Source organism: Urocampus carinirostris, chromosome 8 (genome assembly GCF_059441175.1).
Source record: "Urocampus carinirostris isolate Australia breed hairy pipefish chromosome 8, RoL_Ucar_1.0, whole genome shotgun sequence".
In the NCBI taxonomy this organism is placed as follows: domain Eukaryota; kingdom Metazoa; phylum Chordata; class Actinopteri; order Syngnathiformes; family Syngnathidae; genus Urocampus; species Urocampus carinirostris.
Genome location: NC_142356.1, coordinates 4,403,103 through 4,420,712, shown reverse-complemented (window position 1 = coordinate 4,420,712; position 17,610 = coordinate 4,403,103). Strand labels below are relative to the sequence as shown.

Genomic DNA, 17,610 nt, shown 5'->3' with positions numbered 1-17,610 from the left:
ATCATTTTTCCAATTAATTGATGAATCAGATTTTTGAAAGAAAAAAAAAATCGTTTTTATTTCCTCTTTGATTGAAATATTGTTTTGGACCGATAGTAAATGAGTGCACAAATCGACAGGAGATTCATCCATCCATTATCCTCAGTAGCCCATCCCAGCTATCTATGGTCAGTGGGCAGGGGACACCCTGAACTGGTTGCCAAAACCATTCACTCGCTCATTCACACCTAGGGACAATTTGCACTGGCCGATTAGCCTGACATGCATTTTTTTTAATGTGGGAGGAAACCGGAGTGCCCGGAGGAAACCCACACAAACACAGGGAGAACATGCAAACTCTGCACAAGGCTGTATTTGAACCCATGACCTCAGAACAGTGCCGCACACGCGCTAACCACTGCGCTGCCGTGCTGCCCTTCCTACAGATATGTAAGATACTTTTTTTATAAAGTGCAAAAAAAAAAAGGCAACATTGGAAGAGGATGTAAGTACTTCATCGGATGTGTGCAAAAAGTGTATTGTTCCCTTTTGTGGATCAACGATTGATGCTGGATTTTTTGGTGTGCTGTGCTTAAATAAAAAGCCGCAAGAAAATCGAAACTAGGGGCTGCTTGTGCGTCTATCAAAATTCCCTCTCCTGAAATTCACCGACGACACTGCAGTGATAGCACGCATCACTGCGGAGGACAAAGCGGCCTACAGGAGGGAAGTAGCGAGTCTGGTGACATGGTGCGAGGAACACAACCTCACCCTCAATACGGACAAGACAAAGGAGATGATGTTGGGCATGAGGAAGAGGAGGAGACCGCATCAGCCACTATTTATCCGGGAGCTTGAAGTAGAGCGGGTGAGCAGCTTTAAGTACCTCGCTGTGCACTTCACTGAGGACCTCACCTGGACCACACATGATAGCTCACAACAGTGGCTGTACTTCCTGAAGAGGCTGAGGAAGTTTGGAATGTCAAACAAGATCCTCTGCAACTTTTGGAGAGAACGTCGTTGGGCGTCTCCCAAAAATTACGCAGAGAGGAGACATGGCAAAAAGGGAACCCGCCTTATTGCATTAGGGACACGTTCAAAGTTCCAGACGTTCAACATTGGCTTTTATAGTGTTCTCAAATGAAGTTAAGATATCTCGTGAAGGTTGTTCGCCCCAGCTCCCTCAGCATATCAGCTTGTGACCTCTTGCAACAAAACCATCCCACAACCTTCACAAGATGCCTACATACTTATCATTAGTTACATCCACATTCCCCAACACAACTTCTACAGCTGTATCGTGGAGAGCATCCTTACCAGCTTCATTTCTGTTTGGTACGGCAGTATCACAGCCATGGACCACAAACGCCTGCAGAGTGGTTAAGAACTATGAGAAGATCACCAGGACTCCACTGTCCTCTCTGGAGAGCATATACCACCGCAGGGTCCACAGGAGGGCTGCTTTCATCGTTAAGGAGCCCACCCACCCACACCACGGACTGTTTACACTATGACCCTCAGAACAGAGGTACAAGAGTGTGAAATGCAGGACAACGCGTCTAAAGAACTCTTTTTGCCCCTATGCCGTCAGACTTTTAAACGGCTGCTGATCGAACAATACACCACAGACACTTTATTACATTAGACACTTTAAACAGGACCATACTTGGACTATTCTTGCACTACAGGCTCTTTCATGTCCTGTGCAACTGCTGCAGGGTGGAGGGAGTTTCCAGATTTCCCCAATCTGCGCTTGTGTGAGCGTTCGCTGGGTCCATTTTGTGGTCAGTTCGTACTGTCAAGAACCAGAACAGGATCAGGACCCAAATGTGTGGTGTTTCTCACACAAGCCTTTTATTTTACGGGAAATGGGGAGTCATGCACGTTAGGCAGCAGTCTGGCGTGGAATGATAGGAAGCCAGAGGCCGACGAGATCGATACTAGTTGCCCGAGCAAATATCGGACAGATGGGGTCGATACCGGAAAGGACGGGAGGGACAGGATTGATATCAAAACAGGATATCTAAATTAAACAGGACAAACTAGACGGGAATGTAACTGGAAACCGATATTGAACAGGACAAAATAAACGGGAACAATACCGGACAGGATATACCAAAAGGAAACAGGAACGAGGCAAAGCCCACCGCTTGCGGGGCAGAGATTCGTTGACGGGCTGACAAAGGAAGAGTGAGAGCACTGAGTTTAGATAGACGGAAAGCCAATCCGTCAACGGCGCCACACGGGCGGGGCCAATTGGGCGCCATGGCAACTGTGACATTTCAACTGTGTTTTATCTAATTTTTTTCTTACTGCCTTAACTCATCTTGACTTAATCTTGTATTTTTATCTTATTAATATTCATAATATTCTTTTATGTATACATGTATTTAGTTTTTTAGTTTTATTACGCTGGCAACTGTGTGGACAGCAAAGTCAGAATTCCATACTTGTGGTTCTTTAGTGTGCATATGAAAATTAATACTTTAAATTTAAAAGTAAGCAGTTTACTTAACGCTTGGCTTTCCAGGCCTCTTATTGTACACATTGACCGGTTTTAACAGGGCAGCACGGTGGGACAGTGGTTAGCGTGTGAGCGGCACAATTCTGAGGTTGTGAGATCAAAACCTTTCTGCTTGGAGTTTGCATGTTCTCCCCGTGCTTGTGTTGGTTTCCTCCGGGCGCTCCGGTTTCCTCCCACATTCCAAAAACATGCATGTCAGGTCAATTGGCCGGTCCAAATTGTCCCCTGAATGAGCGAGCGAGTTGTCTGTCCCAGTGTGCCTTGCGACTGGCTGGCAACGAGTTCAGGGTGTCCCCTGCCTACTGCCCGAAGATAGCTGGGATGGGCTCCAGCACCCCCGCGACCCTACTGTTGATAAGCGGTATAGATAATGGATGGATGGATGTTTTTATACAGCACTTTGAGTTGCATTCCAGTGTATGAAAAGTGCCATATAAATACATTTAGATTTGGATCAAGAGGACCTTTTACATCAAAAAACAGTCTCGGAGCGCCCTCTGGCGGATAAAAGTGCTGCTACAAGTTTGTCGCCGAATCAGGAGGAGAGTCACTGCACTCCCTTAGGGGCCGGTCACACAGACATTTGCGGCTGAATCACGGCTAAAATTTTGCGTTTTGTTTTTTGCCCGTGGTTGCCCGCGATGGAAAATGCGCAAAATTGGCCAACCCGCTGTTCATCGGTGGTATGCCCGCAAAACAGACGCCGGCGACTGTTCCGCTTCTTTATCGCGTCATTTCTGCGTCATTTTCTCGTGTGGACCACGGGTATAAAAGCTCCCGAGCCGGTGTTGTGCCCAAATCCGACTCCTACGCAACACCCCCACCCCCCCACCCCTCGCGTGAACGCGCATTCTGCTGCGATCGCTTTTGACTTTTTAATCCGCGTTAACAAACGCATTTTGTAGAATACGATCGCACTTTATTGTTTAAATAAACGCGTTATATAGACTAGGATCTCCCAATTGTTATAATTAGCTCGCTTTATTGTTTTAATAAGCGTTTTATATAGAATACGATCGCTTTTGTTGGAAGCGCAGCAGAATGCACGTTCACGCGAGGGGGGGAGGGTTTACCGTTCGATTACGTTCACAACAAAAACAAAGACGGAACGGTTTAAGTTGTATTACATTCCCAACAAATGCAAGACGAAGTGGTTTTGGTTATATGTTCGCCATTACATTCCCTAAAAGTGAGATAAAACGAGGTAAAAGTGGTTGTAGTAGCGAGGGGATGCAAATCTCAGCAGGGTCGCATTTCTCGGATAACACCGGGCTGTAGAAATCATAACCGCTCAAGACACAGTCCCGTGAAGATCAAGATTTCAAGCTATGGCATCATTTTTATTTTATTATCTTGAAAAGAAATGTCAAGAAATAAAAATGGATTAAGACGAGGTCACTACGCTGACGGGGATCCATGTTCACCCCCTTGACGTCTCGAGCACAACTGACGTGTGCTCGGCAAATCGCGCTGTATATACGCGGAGAAAGGCGTTTGACTGTCACACGCGTAACACGCTAATTTCACGTAATAACACCGCGATACAGGCGCAGAACATGCTATTACCATGCTCCACCCACGATTACCCGCTGAAATTTCCCGTCCTACCCATGTGTAACCACGCACGTTGTTCCGCGTCATTTCCACGTCATTACCTCGTGTTGACCACGTGTGCGGCACGCGGTTTAACACGTGCTCAAACTTTTGAGCAGCTCAAAACTTTTTCGCGCGGCCAACCGCGTGTGAATTTCCGACCGCGAGTAAAGCACTGCTGTATCTCGTCTATATGGCGGTCTCAAAACGTCCAACAACGCCTAACAGCGTCTGCTTCTCGGCCAGAAATTTCTGGCCGTGGTTCAGCCTCAATACGCTCGTGAAAGGCTGTGGCGAATTTTCGACCGCATGTTAAGCACTGCTGTATCTGCGTCCAATTGCCGGCCCCTTAATTGCATCGAATTAGGTCGCGTGGCAAAATGAATCGCCGATGAATCCTAGCTGTCAGCGCTTTTAATAATCAATTCTAATTAGCTGACCATGCGCCTTATAATACAGTGCGCCATATATATGGATCAATTTTAAGTCGCAAAGTCGTGCAACTAAGGCAAGCAGCCGCCGACTAGAATTTCCCCCGAAGGCGAAGTAGTCCGCGGTGTATGCTGGGATTTATATACCAGCGTTTAATTTCCTAACAAATGTGTCAATCATCATTTGAATCAGTCACTATTGGCTAAAGTCATTCGGAGGTAAAGGGGGCGGATCTCTTTTATCATTTACAGGCTCGCATAGGCTAAAGGGGTGAAACAAAGCCTGCAATTGGCCGAAAAAGATGAATGTGAATCACACGTTGGGTGGCACTACGGCATAGAGAAAACAATTTTTACTATTCTGTATTTGTAAATATTTGACTCTCCCGGATTTACTACACTCACGGTTGTAAGAAGACCATGGTTACGTATCATTATTGAACGTGATGGCTGCAAGAGAACTTAGGTGAGCTATGCGGCTTTATTTTTTCCCGGTATCTTGTTTTAGAACGATCTTGATGTTTCTGTGATGAGTCTATTTTTAAACTCAATTCAATTCAAAGTGTTTATTGTCATATGCACAGTGAAGAACCCCGTTTCCCTGCACAATAAAATTCTTACTTTGCTGTCCACACAGTTGCCAGCAAAAAATAAAATTGAAACAAAGAAATGGTTGGCATTTCTTGAATCCCAAGACTTTAACCTTCCGAATGATATTTGAAATGATGCATTTGAGTGACATCGTACGGACACCGCATCCGCACTTGTCTACGACACGTATTCGCTTCTTTACAAGCTTTGGGAATGTTAAGGGGGTAATAAGTTGGGCTGAACTATGACTGTTTTGTCGACGTTCCCATTGTAGCGCCTTGTAATCCGGTGCGCCTTATGTATGGAAAATATAGGACCAAAAACGATTTTTTTGGGGGTGCGCCCTATAACCCGGCGCGCCTTATAGTGCGGAAAATACGGTAATTTTACCGATTTGTTGTTGCAGCCCTACTTACTTAAAAGTTTGACGTTTGGGATCATATTTGTTTTGCAATGTAGTTTGATGCTAGAAGACATTATAAACACAAATACAGAGGCATAACACTCATTAGGAAGACAAATATGTAGATTGCCTTTTCCAAATAAACAAAAATATAACAAAAACGAGAAAATCACAGAGAATGAGAACATCTGTTCTGGATTCAATAAATAGCTTTGTTGAGGGTATCATGCACAATGGCCGAGACAAAATTGACTGGAAACATTTTTCCTGGCTGTCTTTTTGGAAATGAAGAAATATATTTGAGCATCTTCTTCATGTGTCAAGATAAGGACTCGAATGTCAGCTCAATTAATTCAAAACACTGCTGCATACAAAGTAGATAACAAATTAAATCACTTCATCCTTTAGCGAAGAATTTTTGACACAAATTAAATATTGAGAGATAAATCCTATAGGGCACATGTGTCAAATTCAAGGCTCACGGGCAAAATATGGCCCCGCCCAATGTTCCCTGTCATTTTCCTTACGGGTCTGAGCGTTAACACAAAGTCGGTGAGCAACGCTTGAAACAACAGTGAGCAACCATAATCCCAAGTGTGGCAAGATAATTAATAATCAAACATGTCCAAAACCTGACATCAAGTGACATTTTGCTGAGTTTCCGGTAATGCAAAATTATTTTTCTCTTTTGAATGAATTGACTCATGTACTATTGCAAACGTCGTTTGTTCTTACAATTCTTTCACATGATATCCATTTCTTTTTATTTCCTGATATATTTTGTCGCATCATATTAACATTTTAGGGGGCTTATTTAGTCGGTTGTAAGATACAGAATTGTACTTAATCACGTTTTTTTAGTGGAAGTACAATGTTGGCAACAAGATTCACTTGATCTCATTGGAAATTATTTGAATGCAACACAAACTTTTTCTTCTTTTTTCCATGTTTTTTTTCAACTTTTTTTTTTAATTCTTTAAAAAAAAATCTCATTGTGTTTAAATTTTCCGAGCTGTTACTTTTTTCTTTTGTTCCTACATTTCTTTCTTTTCTTCTTTTCTGGCTTTTTTTCTAAATTTGTCCTTCTTTTTTTCTCTTCCTTTGGTTTATTTTTTTCTCAGCTTTTCACTGCTTTTTCATTTTGGTATTTTTTTTTGTTTTTTGTTCTATTCCCCCCTTCCTTTAAGTCATTTTGTGCATAATTTTACCTAATATTTGGTCATGTTGGGACTAAAGAAGCAAAAACAACCCGAAGAGTCATTTAGGACCCGCAAGAGCCGGTTCCTTTGAGTGAGCCGAGCCGAAGAAGCCGGTTCTCGACAAACTCTACTAACTTTACTCAACTTCGTTCTACTTCGACTCGACTTCAAAATACCGCATTTAGGACACAACGTCAGGGGAACCCGTGTATTTCTACCTCCATGCACTGTAACTTTGACTTAAGTTGCTTCTTAATAAGTAATTTTGAGCCCTCATTTTTGTGCGCTGGCTAGACTTACTTGTGCGCTGAGAATGTGCTAGCAGTGCGCAATTACGCTTAGAGGGAACACTGGCCCCGCCACACTATATTATGTGGACTGCGAGACAATGCTGAGAGAAGCACAGGAGAAAAGTGAGCTGCATCGCATCAAACAATGACTTGCAGTTTTAAATATTTCCAGTGGATGTCGCCGAAGCCAGGCACGAATCGCAACTCACCCACCGAAGCTGTATTTGTTGACTATCATTAATCAACCAGAGAACATTAAGGAAACCGATCTCGCTGTTATTTTACTTTTTAAAAAGTCACTGATGTGCTTTTTAAGGCAATGTGAAAACCACAAATTTTAAAAGAATAGCATACAGATGTCATTGTAGATCTTTAAAGAAGATGGAGCTCCCTTCTATAACAAATACAGTGGCTTGCGAAACTATTTGGCCCTCTTGAAGTTTGTGACCTTTTGCCGGGAGTTTGACACATGTGCCATTGAACATCCATTTTACTTTCGTTACACTACCCCAAAAAGGGACAACATAGACATATCGAACCCTGCAGGAGGTTAACAATAGGTTAACGTGTATTTTTGATCTATGATTTAATCATTTGTGCAAATCTAAGACGATTATGAAGGCGTTTCACAGGATTTATTGTATGTAGAATACAAAAAAATAAACAAACAGATTATCAATCTTACGGTTTTAAGGTGCGCCAGCAGCCTCATAACGTCGGCCATATCGGCGAGGATGAGAAGACGGGTGACGGCGGAGAGAAGGGCCCGGGCGGCCCTCACCATGGTGCCCCGTTTCACGGATGAGCAGGGGTCATCGGCAAACTCTGAGGAGGCGATGCGCATACTCTCGCCTGCAAAGTATTATGGGAATATACACATAAATACATTACATTTTCATAGATTCTCAGTGTTGATTTTACCTGTGAAAAGTGATGGGTCCCGGGGACTCGCATGCTCAAAAATCTATGGGTCCCAACAGAGATCTATGGGTCCTCAAAATTTTGGGTGCTCTCTTACAAAATACCCAAAAAATATTTTTTCTTTTTCAAACATGTTTATTTATGTAGTTTAACATGCTATATTGTACATGTTATTTTCTTTATATCCTATATATTGTTAATGAACATTTTGTTGTGAGATACTGAGTTGCTCGACATGAATGAGGTTTATTATAAAAAAAGTTCAAAAATGAAGTCGCTTTGACATTCACTGTAAAGGGAAAAAATGCATGCAAATAGAATTAAGTAGAATAAAATTTTCTGCATTAAATTATTGTTGGCAATATACTGATTAAAAGGGATTACCACAAACCTGTCTTTTTTCATTTTCTCCTTTTATACTTCCTTTTTTTCTTAACTTCTTTATACAACATCATCATTCGTAATATAATGCATCAAAGCAAGTGAGCCGTTTTTCTTTAATGAGTTGAGCCGAAAAAGCCGGTTCTCTAAAAAGAGACGGACTTTCACTACACAACCCGAACTGGAGATCGGCGAGCAGACGAAAACTCGAACCGCGAGACCAAAACAACAATGGCGGATCTGCCTGGCGAAAAGTTTGGAATGCGGTAAATCTTTGTTAAAAAATGATAATGACAATTTCGTGTCAAAAAAGTTGCGTCCCGGGGACGCACGTTGATTTAACACGATGCGTCCCCAGCAAAAATAATGCGTCTAGGACGCAGGGACGCGGGCAAACCAGAACACTGGATTCTGTATAGTGTCATTGCATTCTGTGTAGAAATGATAAATTGAGCTATGGGTGATGCATAACTAAAATTTGATGCTGCAGTAAATGTGTTGTTTTTACATTGGTCAGCAATCACTGGGCTGTCTGACCTTTTTTTGAAGGTTATGTCGTATAAAACGCATATTTTTTTTAACCTACACAAAACTAAACATTCACACAACATTGGATGCGACAGGAATCCACCTTGATGGCAGCGGTGAGAGTGTGGATTTCTAACCACTAGACAAGTAAGGATATAGATGACATAGAAAAGGCATTGCACAATGTAAACTATGATCATGAACATGTACACCAAAGAGTCCTTTACTTTTCCGTACTTTTTTGCGTTTCTGTGCATCTTTCAGCACAACTTTCTGGTTGTTCCATTCTCTAACATTTGTTCCTGGCACCCTGATTAAAAATATTGTAAGAATGAGATAAAATCGAATGCCTTTTCCTATGTGATCTACATCCCCAATGGTCTAGTGATTACACAGTGGATTTATAGGCTTACTATAATTATCATAGTTATCATTATTGTCATTGTTATTTTACTAATGTTATTATAAGGCTTGGCCGCGAGAATATTGTCAGACATTACAGAAAAGGTTGGGACCAATGTTCTCTCTCATTTTCCTTACGGGTCTGAGCGTTCACACAAAGTCGGTGAGCAACGCTTGAAACAACAGTGAGCAACAGCAATTCCAAGTGTGGCAAGATAATTAATTATCAAACATGTCCAAAACTTGACATCAAGTTACATTTTGCTGAGTTTTCGGCAATGCAAAATTATTTTTCTCTTTTAAATGAATTGACTCATGTACTATTGCAAAGGTTGTACGGCCTACAAACGTCGTTTGTTTTTACAACAATTCTTTCACAAGATTTCCATTTCGTTTTTTTCCTGGTAGCTTTTGTCGCATAATACTAACATTTTGGGGGGCTTAATTAGTCGGTTGCAAGATACAGAACTGTATTTAATCACAATTTTTAGTGGAAGTACAATGTGTACAACACGATTGACTTGGTATAATTGGAAATTATTTGAATTCAACACAAACGTTTTCTTCTTTTTCCCTGTTTTTTTTTTTAATTCCTTTAAAAAAATCTCATTGTGTTTATTTTTGCCTAGCTGTTACTCTTTTTCTTTTTGTTCTCTATTTACTTTTTTTCCTATGTTTCTTTCTTTTCTTTTTTTCTCTTCCTTTTGTTTCTTTTTTTCTCAGCTTTTCACTACTTTTTCATTTCGTTTTTTTTTTTCTATTTCCCCCCTTCCTTTAAGTCATTTCGTGCACAATTTTACATAATATTTGGTCTTGTAAGGATTAAAGAAGCAAAAACAACCTGAAGAGCCGTTTGGGACCCGAAACAGCCGGTTCTCTTTAGTGAGCGGCGCCGAAGAAGCCGGTTCTCGAAAAAGTCTACTGACTTTACTTTTCAACTTCGTTCGACATTGACTCCAAAATACCGTATTTAGAAAACAACGTCAGGGGAACCCGTGTATTTTGACCTTTATGCACTGTAACTTGACTTAAGTCGCTTCTTAATTAGTAATTTTGAGCCCTCGTTTTTGTGCGCTGGCTAGATTTTCTTGTGCGAGCAGTGCACAATTGCACGCGTGCAGCTTAGAGGGAACACTGGTTGGGACCACAGTTTTTTGTTTGCATTGCTCTGATTGAAGTGTGACTCACATTTCTCTGTGGATGAAAATTACGTTGGACAAGATGGACACCCTGTAAATAGGAATGTTCAACTATTTGGGCTATTTTATACCTCTATCTATTTAACATCATCTTCCTGGCGCCTGTCGTTTCTTTAGCTTCATAAGAGTTCACACCGGGCATCCGGAAGAAATAAAAACCTTGCGGAAAATTTGAGGCAAACCGCAGCGAAACCGCAACAGACCGTATCTGTTCCGGAGGCAGTGTGCATTAGTCATAAAAACAGCTTTTTCTGCTCTTTTTTTTCTCCAATTCGACCATGACTTTAGGTTACACTCTTGTGCAGCAACTAAACAAATCCATCAAAGGTTCCCTCCCAAAATTGTGTGTGGTTTAAAATCAGGTGTATAATTTACCAACAGGGTTGGGTAGGGTTACTTGAACTGGATTACTTTCAATGACTTTTGGATGACTCCAATACCAAATAGGCTAATAAAAGACAAAAGAAACTAAATATGAATAAAATGATGACTCACAACACGTGGTAAGCGTTCTCTCCTGGCTTTGATCTTTTTGATCCCCGGCGAAACTAACATAAAATGCGACAGAAACAAAATGAAATTAAATCCAAACAGCTTGCCAACATCAATTTTGCCATTCCATGTATTCCGTTACTCCCCAGGCCTGCACAAAATGTAGTCATTTGATTCATATTTTGTTTCTTTTGTCTTTTATTAGCATATTTGGTATTGGAGTCATCCAAAAGTAATTGAAAGTATTCAAGTTAAAGTAACCCTACCCAACCCTGCTTGTAGTAACTAGTATGCTGTGATGCTGATTCAACAGATAATAGAAATAAAATTGCATGGATTATATATCCACGCATCAAGTCAAGTCAAGTCATTTTTATTTGTATAGCCCTTAATCACAAAGAGTCTCAAAGGGCTTCACAGGTTATTACACAAACAATTTTTTCAGACTATTATTACACCATCCCCTGATCTGGAACCAACATGAGGGCAAGGAAAAACTCAAAAACCTCAACATCCAACCATTATTTGCACCACTTATCCTCAGTAGGATCGCGGGAGTGCTTGAGCCCATCCCAGCTATCTTCGGGCAGTGGGCAGGGGACACCCTGAACTGGTTGCCAGACAGTCGCAGGGCACACAGAGGCAGCCAACTCACTTGCTCATTCACACCTAGGCACAATTAACCTGAGTGCCCGGAGAAAAAACGCTCAAGCACGGGGAGTACATGCAAACTCCGCATAGGAAGGCTGGTAAGTGGATTCATCCCATGACCTTAGAACTGTGACATGCTACCCACTCATCCGCCGTGACGCCCACATATATGGAAGAATACAATACTATATAATCTCATCTCATTAGCTGCACCGCTTATCCCCAGTAGGATCGCGGGAGTGCTTGAGCCCATCCCAGCTATCTTCGGGCAGTAGGCAGGGGACACCCTGAACTGGTTGCCAGCCAGTCGCAGGGCACACAGAGGCAACCAACTCACTTGCTCATTCACACCTAGGGACAATTAACCCGAGTGCCCGGAGAAAACCCACGCAAGCACGGGGAGTACATGCAAACTCCGCATAGGAAGGCTGGTAAGTGGATTTATCCCATGACCTTAGAACTGTGATGTGCTGACCACTCAGCATACAATGCAATGTAAAATTAAATGAAAATTGCATATTTTCTCACCCTGTTTCCGGACATCTTCGACAGCAGCAATGAGCTCCTCCTTCAGATCCTGGCTGTCTTTTGCAATCTGGTCTCCCTTCTCCAAGAAGTTCTGAGTCGCCTGCTCCACTGACACTGCCAGGACGTGAGCTTTCTTGGAGCGACCCTTTTTCTTACCGGATGGACCTTTGTTGCTAGTGTTTACCAAAGTTGTCACCTAAGAAAGGGGGGAGACGTCAGATTATATTGAGGGTTTTCAGTACATGTTTAACTGCCCATTGGAAAGGTGAGAATAGTAAAAGATGGCATATTGCTTCAAGCGTGGAGTTGACATTTGTTGAGCTGAATATGGGATGGTTAAAATAAAAACAACATATTTTGAACCCTAATATTGCGGTAAACAAGTTCACATAAAGAAAGTAGAGCATACCTGTCAACCTGCACCTTTTTGCCGTACAAAGTACGTTTATTATGCATTTTAAGACGTGTACCACGTACGAGAAAATCTGTACGAAAAAACGCAAATTTTTCAATGATGGGTACCATCCTGTATACACCGACGATCACAAAACGGCAAATCAATCAAGTCAAACGAGTTTGCCGCGGTATCCCCTATCTCGGTATGTTTTTTTTAGATGCAAACGAAGCGAGCGTTTGATGCTACTGTGCGCATGCATCTGCCGCCTGGGGATTTCCCATCATGCATCATTCCGATCACACGTGAACAAAGCGAAAGCGGATCAGTAGGCCTACGTTACAACATTGTTTTGAATTTTCTTTGGATACAATCAAGTCACAATGGCCGAACCAGAATTAAAGCACCATAAGTCATTCTGATCCGACAACAGGCGGGGTTGATTGAGTACATTTGAAATACGTGTGGTCTTAAAAAACATCGGATTTCATGTGGTAGTTGTGTAGTGAAAGGAAGTCCGTCTCTTATTAGAGAACCGGCTTTTTCGGCTCAACTCATTAAAGAGAGTCAGCTTTCAAACATCTCACTAGCTTTGATGCATTATATTACGACTTATTATGTTGTATAAAGAAGTTAAGAAAAAAAGAAAGTATAAAAGGAGAAAATGAAAAAAGACGGGTTTGTGGTTATCCCTTTAATCAGTATATAACCAACAATAATTGAATGCAGAAAATGAATTCATAATTTGAATAAGAAAATGTATTATTCTACTTAATTCTATTTGCATGTATTTTTTCTTTCTACAGTGAACGTCCAAGCGACTTCATTTTTGAACTTCTTTTATAATACACCTCATTCATGTCGAGCAACTGAAAACGAAACACATGTACCGTAAATTCCGGACTATAAGCCGCTACTTTTTTCCCTAACTTTCAACCCTGCGGCTTATTCAGTGATGTGACCAATTTATGCAATTTTTCTAACGGCCGCCAGCGGCGGTCGAGCGTTGCTACCATTAACTGCCCTGTCAAAGCTATATTATTATTATTAAAGCTTTGAAACTCTCTCGGTGTACCGTCTTTCTTTGTAAATATTGTGTAACCCATGTATAATATGTATTTGCAACTGTATATTTTTGTAATGTATTTATTTGTATTTATTTTAGACACTTATTCTGCTATGTTTTGCACGGGTGAACGAAAAATGAGGCGCGGAACAAACGCGGGGTGCTGAGTTTAAGTGGGGACCGCTAAAGGTGAGGGACAGACAAGGAAAGAAGAGGGGGTAAAAAGTTGGTTAAAGAAAAAGGAGTTGCGTGAGTACATGTGTTCATCTGATATATTTTTCCCACCCTTACCTTTGGAAATATACACTTTTTTCCTTGAATCACTTTCAACGGGACGTGGACCTTGCAGGTCTGCATCAAACCTTAAGTACCCGTATCATTTTCCGTTCATTTTGCCGGCTGTGATTTTTAGACTGTTGACTTTAACGAAGGACATTTAGTTTTAATCGCGGGACTTGAAGTCGGGTTTGGGTTAATTTTGTGTTTGTGTTACATGTTTAAATGTGGGCGCATGCGGCTTATATACAGGTGCGGCTTGTGTATGTACAAAATCGGTTTTCCTCTTAAAATGTGGTGGGTGCGGCTTATAATCAGGTGCGCTCTATAGTCCGCAATTTACGGTACAATATAACATGTTAAACTACATAAATAAACACGTTTGAAAAAAATGGATGGTGTAAGATTTTTGGGGTATTTTGTAAGGGAAAATTCGACAGTTTGTAAGGGCTTGGGGCCCTGGAGGTTGACAGGTATAGTAGAGTCAGTGGTGGGCATTGCCTGCAAGATCTACACCGTCAAGAATGTTTCAGCTCGCTTTTTCTGCTGAGACAAAATTCTTTGAAACACATTATGCACCCAATCTGATGTATTCTTTCAGACAGGGTGTGAACTCTGAAAATTTGAGTACAAGGACATCATGATATTCTCGCTAAGTTCACATAAAGATGGCTGCGGCTGCATCGACTTGCAATGGTTTTTTTACGCGTCGGCCATAAGATCCAGTCTTTGACTCAGTTTTGATGGCGCACAAAGTCGGCTCGAACTGCAGATTGAGTTACGATCGCAGTTTTTTTTGCTGGATATGCGATCATCCAGACATCAAGCGCTCGATGTTTATTAGCCACGGACTGCTATGTCGACAAGACCCAGCGGCCTACAAGGCAGCGAAGCAGAGTGGCAAGACAGCGGCGTGACCGCCGAACGAGGACATCAAGCGCTCGGTGCTACGACCACTCGACATCAAGCGCTCGGTGCTACGACCACTCGGGAGTGTTTATTAGCCACGGACTGCTATGTCAACAAGACCTACAAGACCAGCGGCCTACAAAGCAGCGAAGCAGAGTGGCAAGACAGCGGCGTGACGAAGAAGCGGGCCGGGCTAACAGCTAGGCTAAAGGCTAACCCCTCGACGAAGCGGGCCGGGCTAACAGCTGGGCTAAAGGCTAACCCCTCTAACATTCGCTCTCTGGACAATAAACTGGACCATTTAACAACTGGAAGAGGCATCGAACCGCGAGATGACGAACTGCTGCGCTAAAATTCTGACGAAGACATGGTTAATCTTATCTATCCCGGCTGACGTTCTAAGAAACTGTGCGGGTCAGATGTATCGACATTTCGTTCTGTATACACGTGTACACGAATGACAATAAAGTAAATCTGAATCTGAATCTGAATCTGAATAAACCTTGAGCAAGCAACTCTAATTTTGTCAGTAAATGCAAACGATGTACTGTATACGTCTATATCCAACAGAGAGCTCATTATAAAGTGCAACGGGTGGTTATTTCAATCGGGGTTTTTAATCAATATTCCATTATGTTTGAGGCAAAACAATCCTGTGCAAAATACACATGGTAGTAATAAGTATTTGATGAGAGTGACAGTTTGTAATGATTCACGGTTGGTGGTCGTTGTAGCTTCGAATGGAGCTGGAGAATGTACGTTTGAAAGAAAAACACTATAGAAGTCAGAGGGATACCACTATTTGAATTTCAGAAGATATTTTCTTGCGCAAGGATGAATTTCAGCCAGCAATAGGACATGAAAGCTATTGTGAATCAAGCGACAACAAAAGCGAGCTGGATACTAAAGGATTTTATACATGTGACTATAAACGATTTTATACGATTGACTTAGTTTAAAGCAATGAAGATTTTCATTGAGTGGGCTTTACTTCAATGGACAAGGTCAGGGCAGGCTGTTCGAAATGCATAATATTTTGTCCAGGGTATTTTGATAACAGGACTCGTGGATTTGCTGACGCAGGACGGCAGGCGATGTTGTTTTGGGGAGACAGACATCAAGGCGCTGTGTTGTGAGAACGTTGGGCGCAAAACCACTGCTTGGCACGCCCATGGGAGGAGCCGAGACGCCATTTTGCGGGGAGACATGGGCCAATAAGAGAAAGCTAAAGGACTTGAGAGGAGGGCTTCACACACACTCCATCGTCACTTCAGCCGTCTCCTATTTTACACTTGTTCTGATGTTGTGAATAAATCCGCCCCCGTGTGAAAATGTCGGCTTTCCTGGTCATTTTTTTTTTTCTCTCAAGAAATGAGCGTGCATAAATTGTTGTGTTTGGTTAATGGAGTCAGATAACTCATTCGATTTGGTAAACGGTACATTTTGATAATTCATTCCCAACAATACACATGGAGTAGAGGTAAGATCGGGCCTTAAAAATTCAGCCCAACCTGACCCGCGGGTATGAAAGCCCGAACCCGCCCAAACCTGACTCATTAGCGATTCGGAGGAACGCTGGACTGTGTAATGTAAGATCAAACATTCGGGAACTCTGTTTGACCCTCACAACAACCCCCCCCCGCCGAGGACAACAAAGTCAGTTAGTACTTTGTTCCTTTGTTTCTTTGAATCCTTTGTTTCCTTATCCTCACTGTAAATGGGACTGGAGTCGTCCAATTTCGTTGTCACAGCATATCCCATGTTGTAACAATGACAATAAAGGCATATTCTATTCTATTCTATTCTATTAACTAAAATGACTCAATTTTGTGCATGCTTGGGGAGTAACGGAATACACGGAACAGCAAAAATGATGTTGGCAAGCTGTTTGGATTTATTTTCATTTTGTTTCTGTTGCATTTTATGTTCGTTTTGCCGGAGATCAAAGAGATCAAAACCAGGAGAAAAAGCTTACCACGTGTTGTGAGTCATCATTTCATTCATATTTAATTTCTTTTGTCTTTTATTAGCATATTTGGTATTGGAGTAATCCAAAAGTCATTGAAAGTAATCCATTTAAAGTAACCCTACCCAACCCTGCATTTTATGTTCGTTTTGCCGGAAATCAAAGAGATCAAAGCCAGGAAAGAAAGCTTACCACGTGTTGTGAGTCATCATTTTATTCATATTTAGTTTCTTTTGTCTTTTATTAGCATATTTGGTATTGGAGTAATCCAAAAGTCATTGAAAGTAATCCAGTTAAAGTAACCCTACCCAGTGTGGCAGCGGAAGACACACTGGAAATTGCAAAGCAGAGCAAAAGTTTCAGCGCGTGTCATGAAGCTTTCCATCGGGAGCGTCTCATTCAAGTCACAGCTCCTTGATGTGTTGTTCTTCAACAGTGGCTTAAAAAGCTTGATGTATATTTAACTACGCCCTGAATAACCTCACAGCAGACACTTTGGCTCAGGGAACCTATCTACCGTCATACCGTTTTACTTTATTAATACATGAAGCTGTCTCCGCGCCAGAATATTCCAAGCTTTTGGGAGGGACAAAAAGACTTTACGAGATGAATGCTGCCTCTCTGTGGGAGTTGAAGATCATGGGTTGGCGTCGGGATCACCCTAATATGACTCATGGGTGCATTCATTTTCCTGTGCTTAAAATATAAACTGCCCTTGGACTGAGGTAAACCTAGCATCTGTTTTTTTCATCTTCATGAAACTACGATTACCCATTTCACCTTTTACGATCTTGCTGCTTAACAGATTGTCCTCATGCATTGTGTTTTGCATTTTAATCAGGTAAACAGTCATTTGACTATAAAGGATTTTATACATTTGAACTAAA

General features: G+C 41.7%; 1 protein-coding gene across 3 annotated transcripts in view; it reads right to left on the bottom strand.

Annotated features, from left to right (window-relative positions):
- Positions 1-17,610, bottom strand: part of ctnna2 (catenin (cadherin-associated protein), alpha 2) — a 557,688-nt gene that overhangs the window by 522,261 nt on the left and 17,817 nt on the right. For all 3 annotated transcript variants that reach the window (XM_088341403.1, XM_088341405.1, XM_088341404.1), the window contains exons 2-3: positions 12,113-12,308; positions 7,696-7,862 (exon numbers count right to left, since the gene is read on the bottom strand). In XM_088341403.1, coding sequence (XP_088197529.1) covers positions 7,696-7,862; positions 12,113-12,308 — 363 coding nt within the window. The remainder of the gene's footprint in view (positions 1-7,695; positions 7,863-12,112; positions 12,309-17,610) is intronic.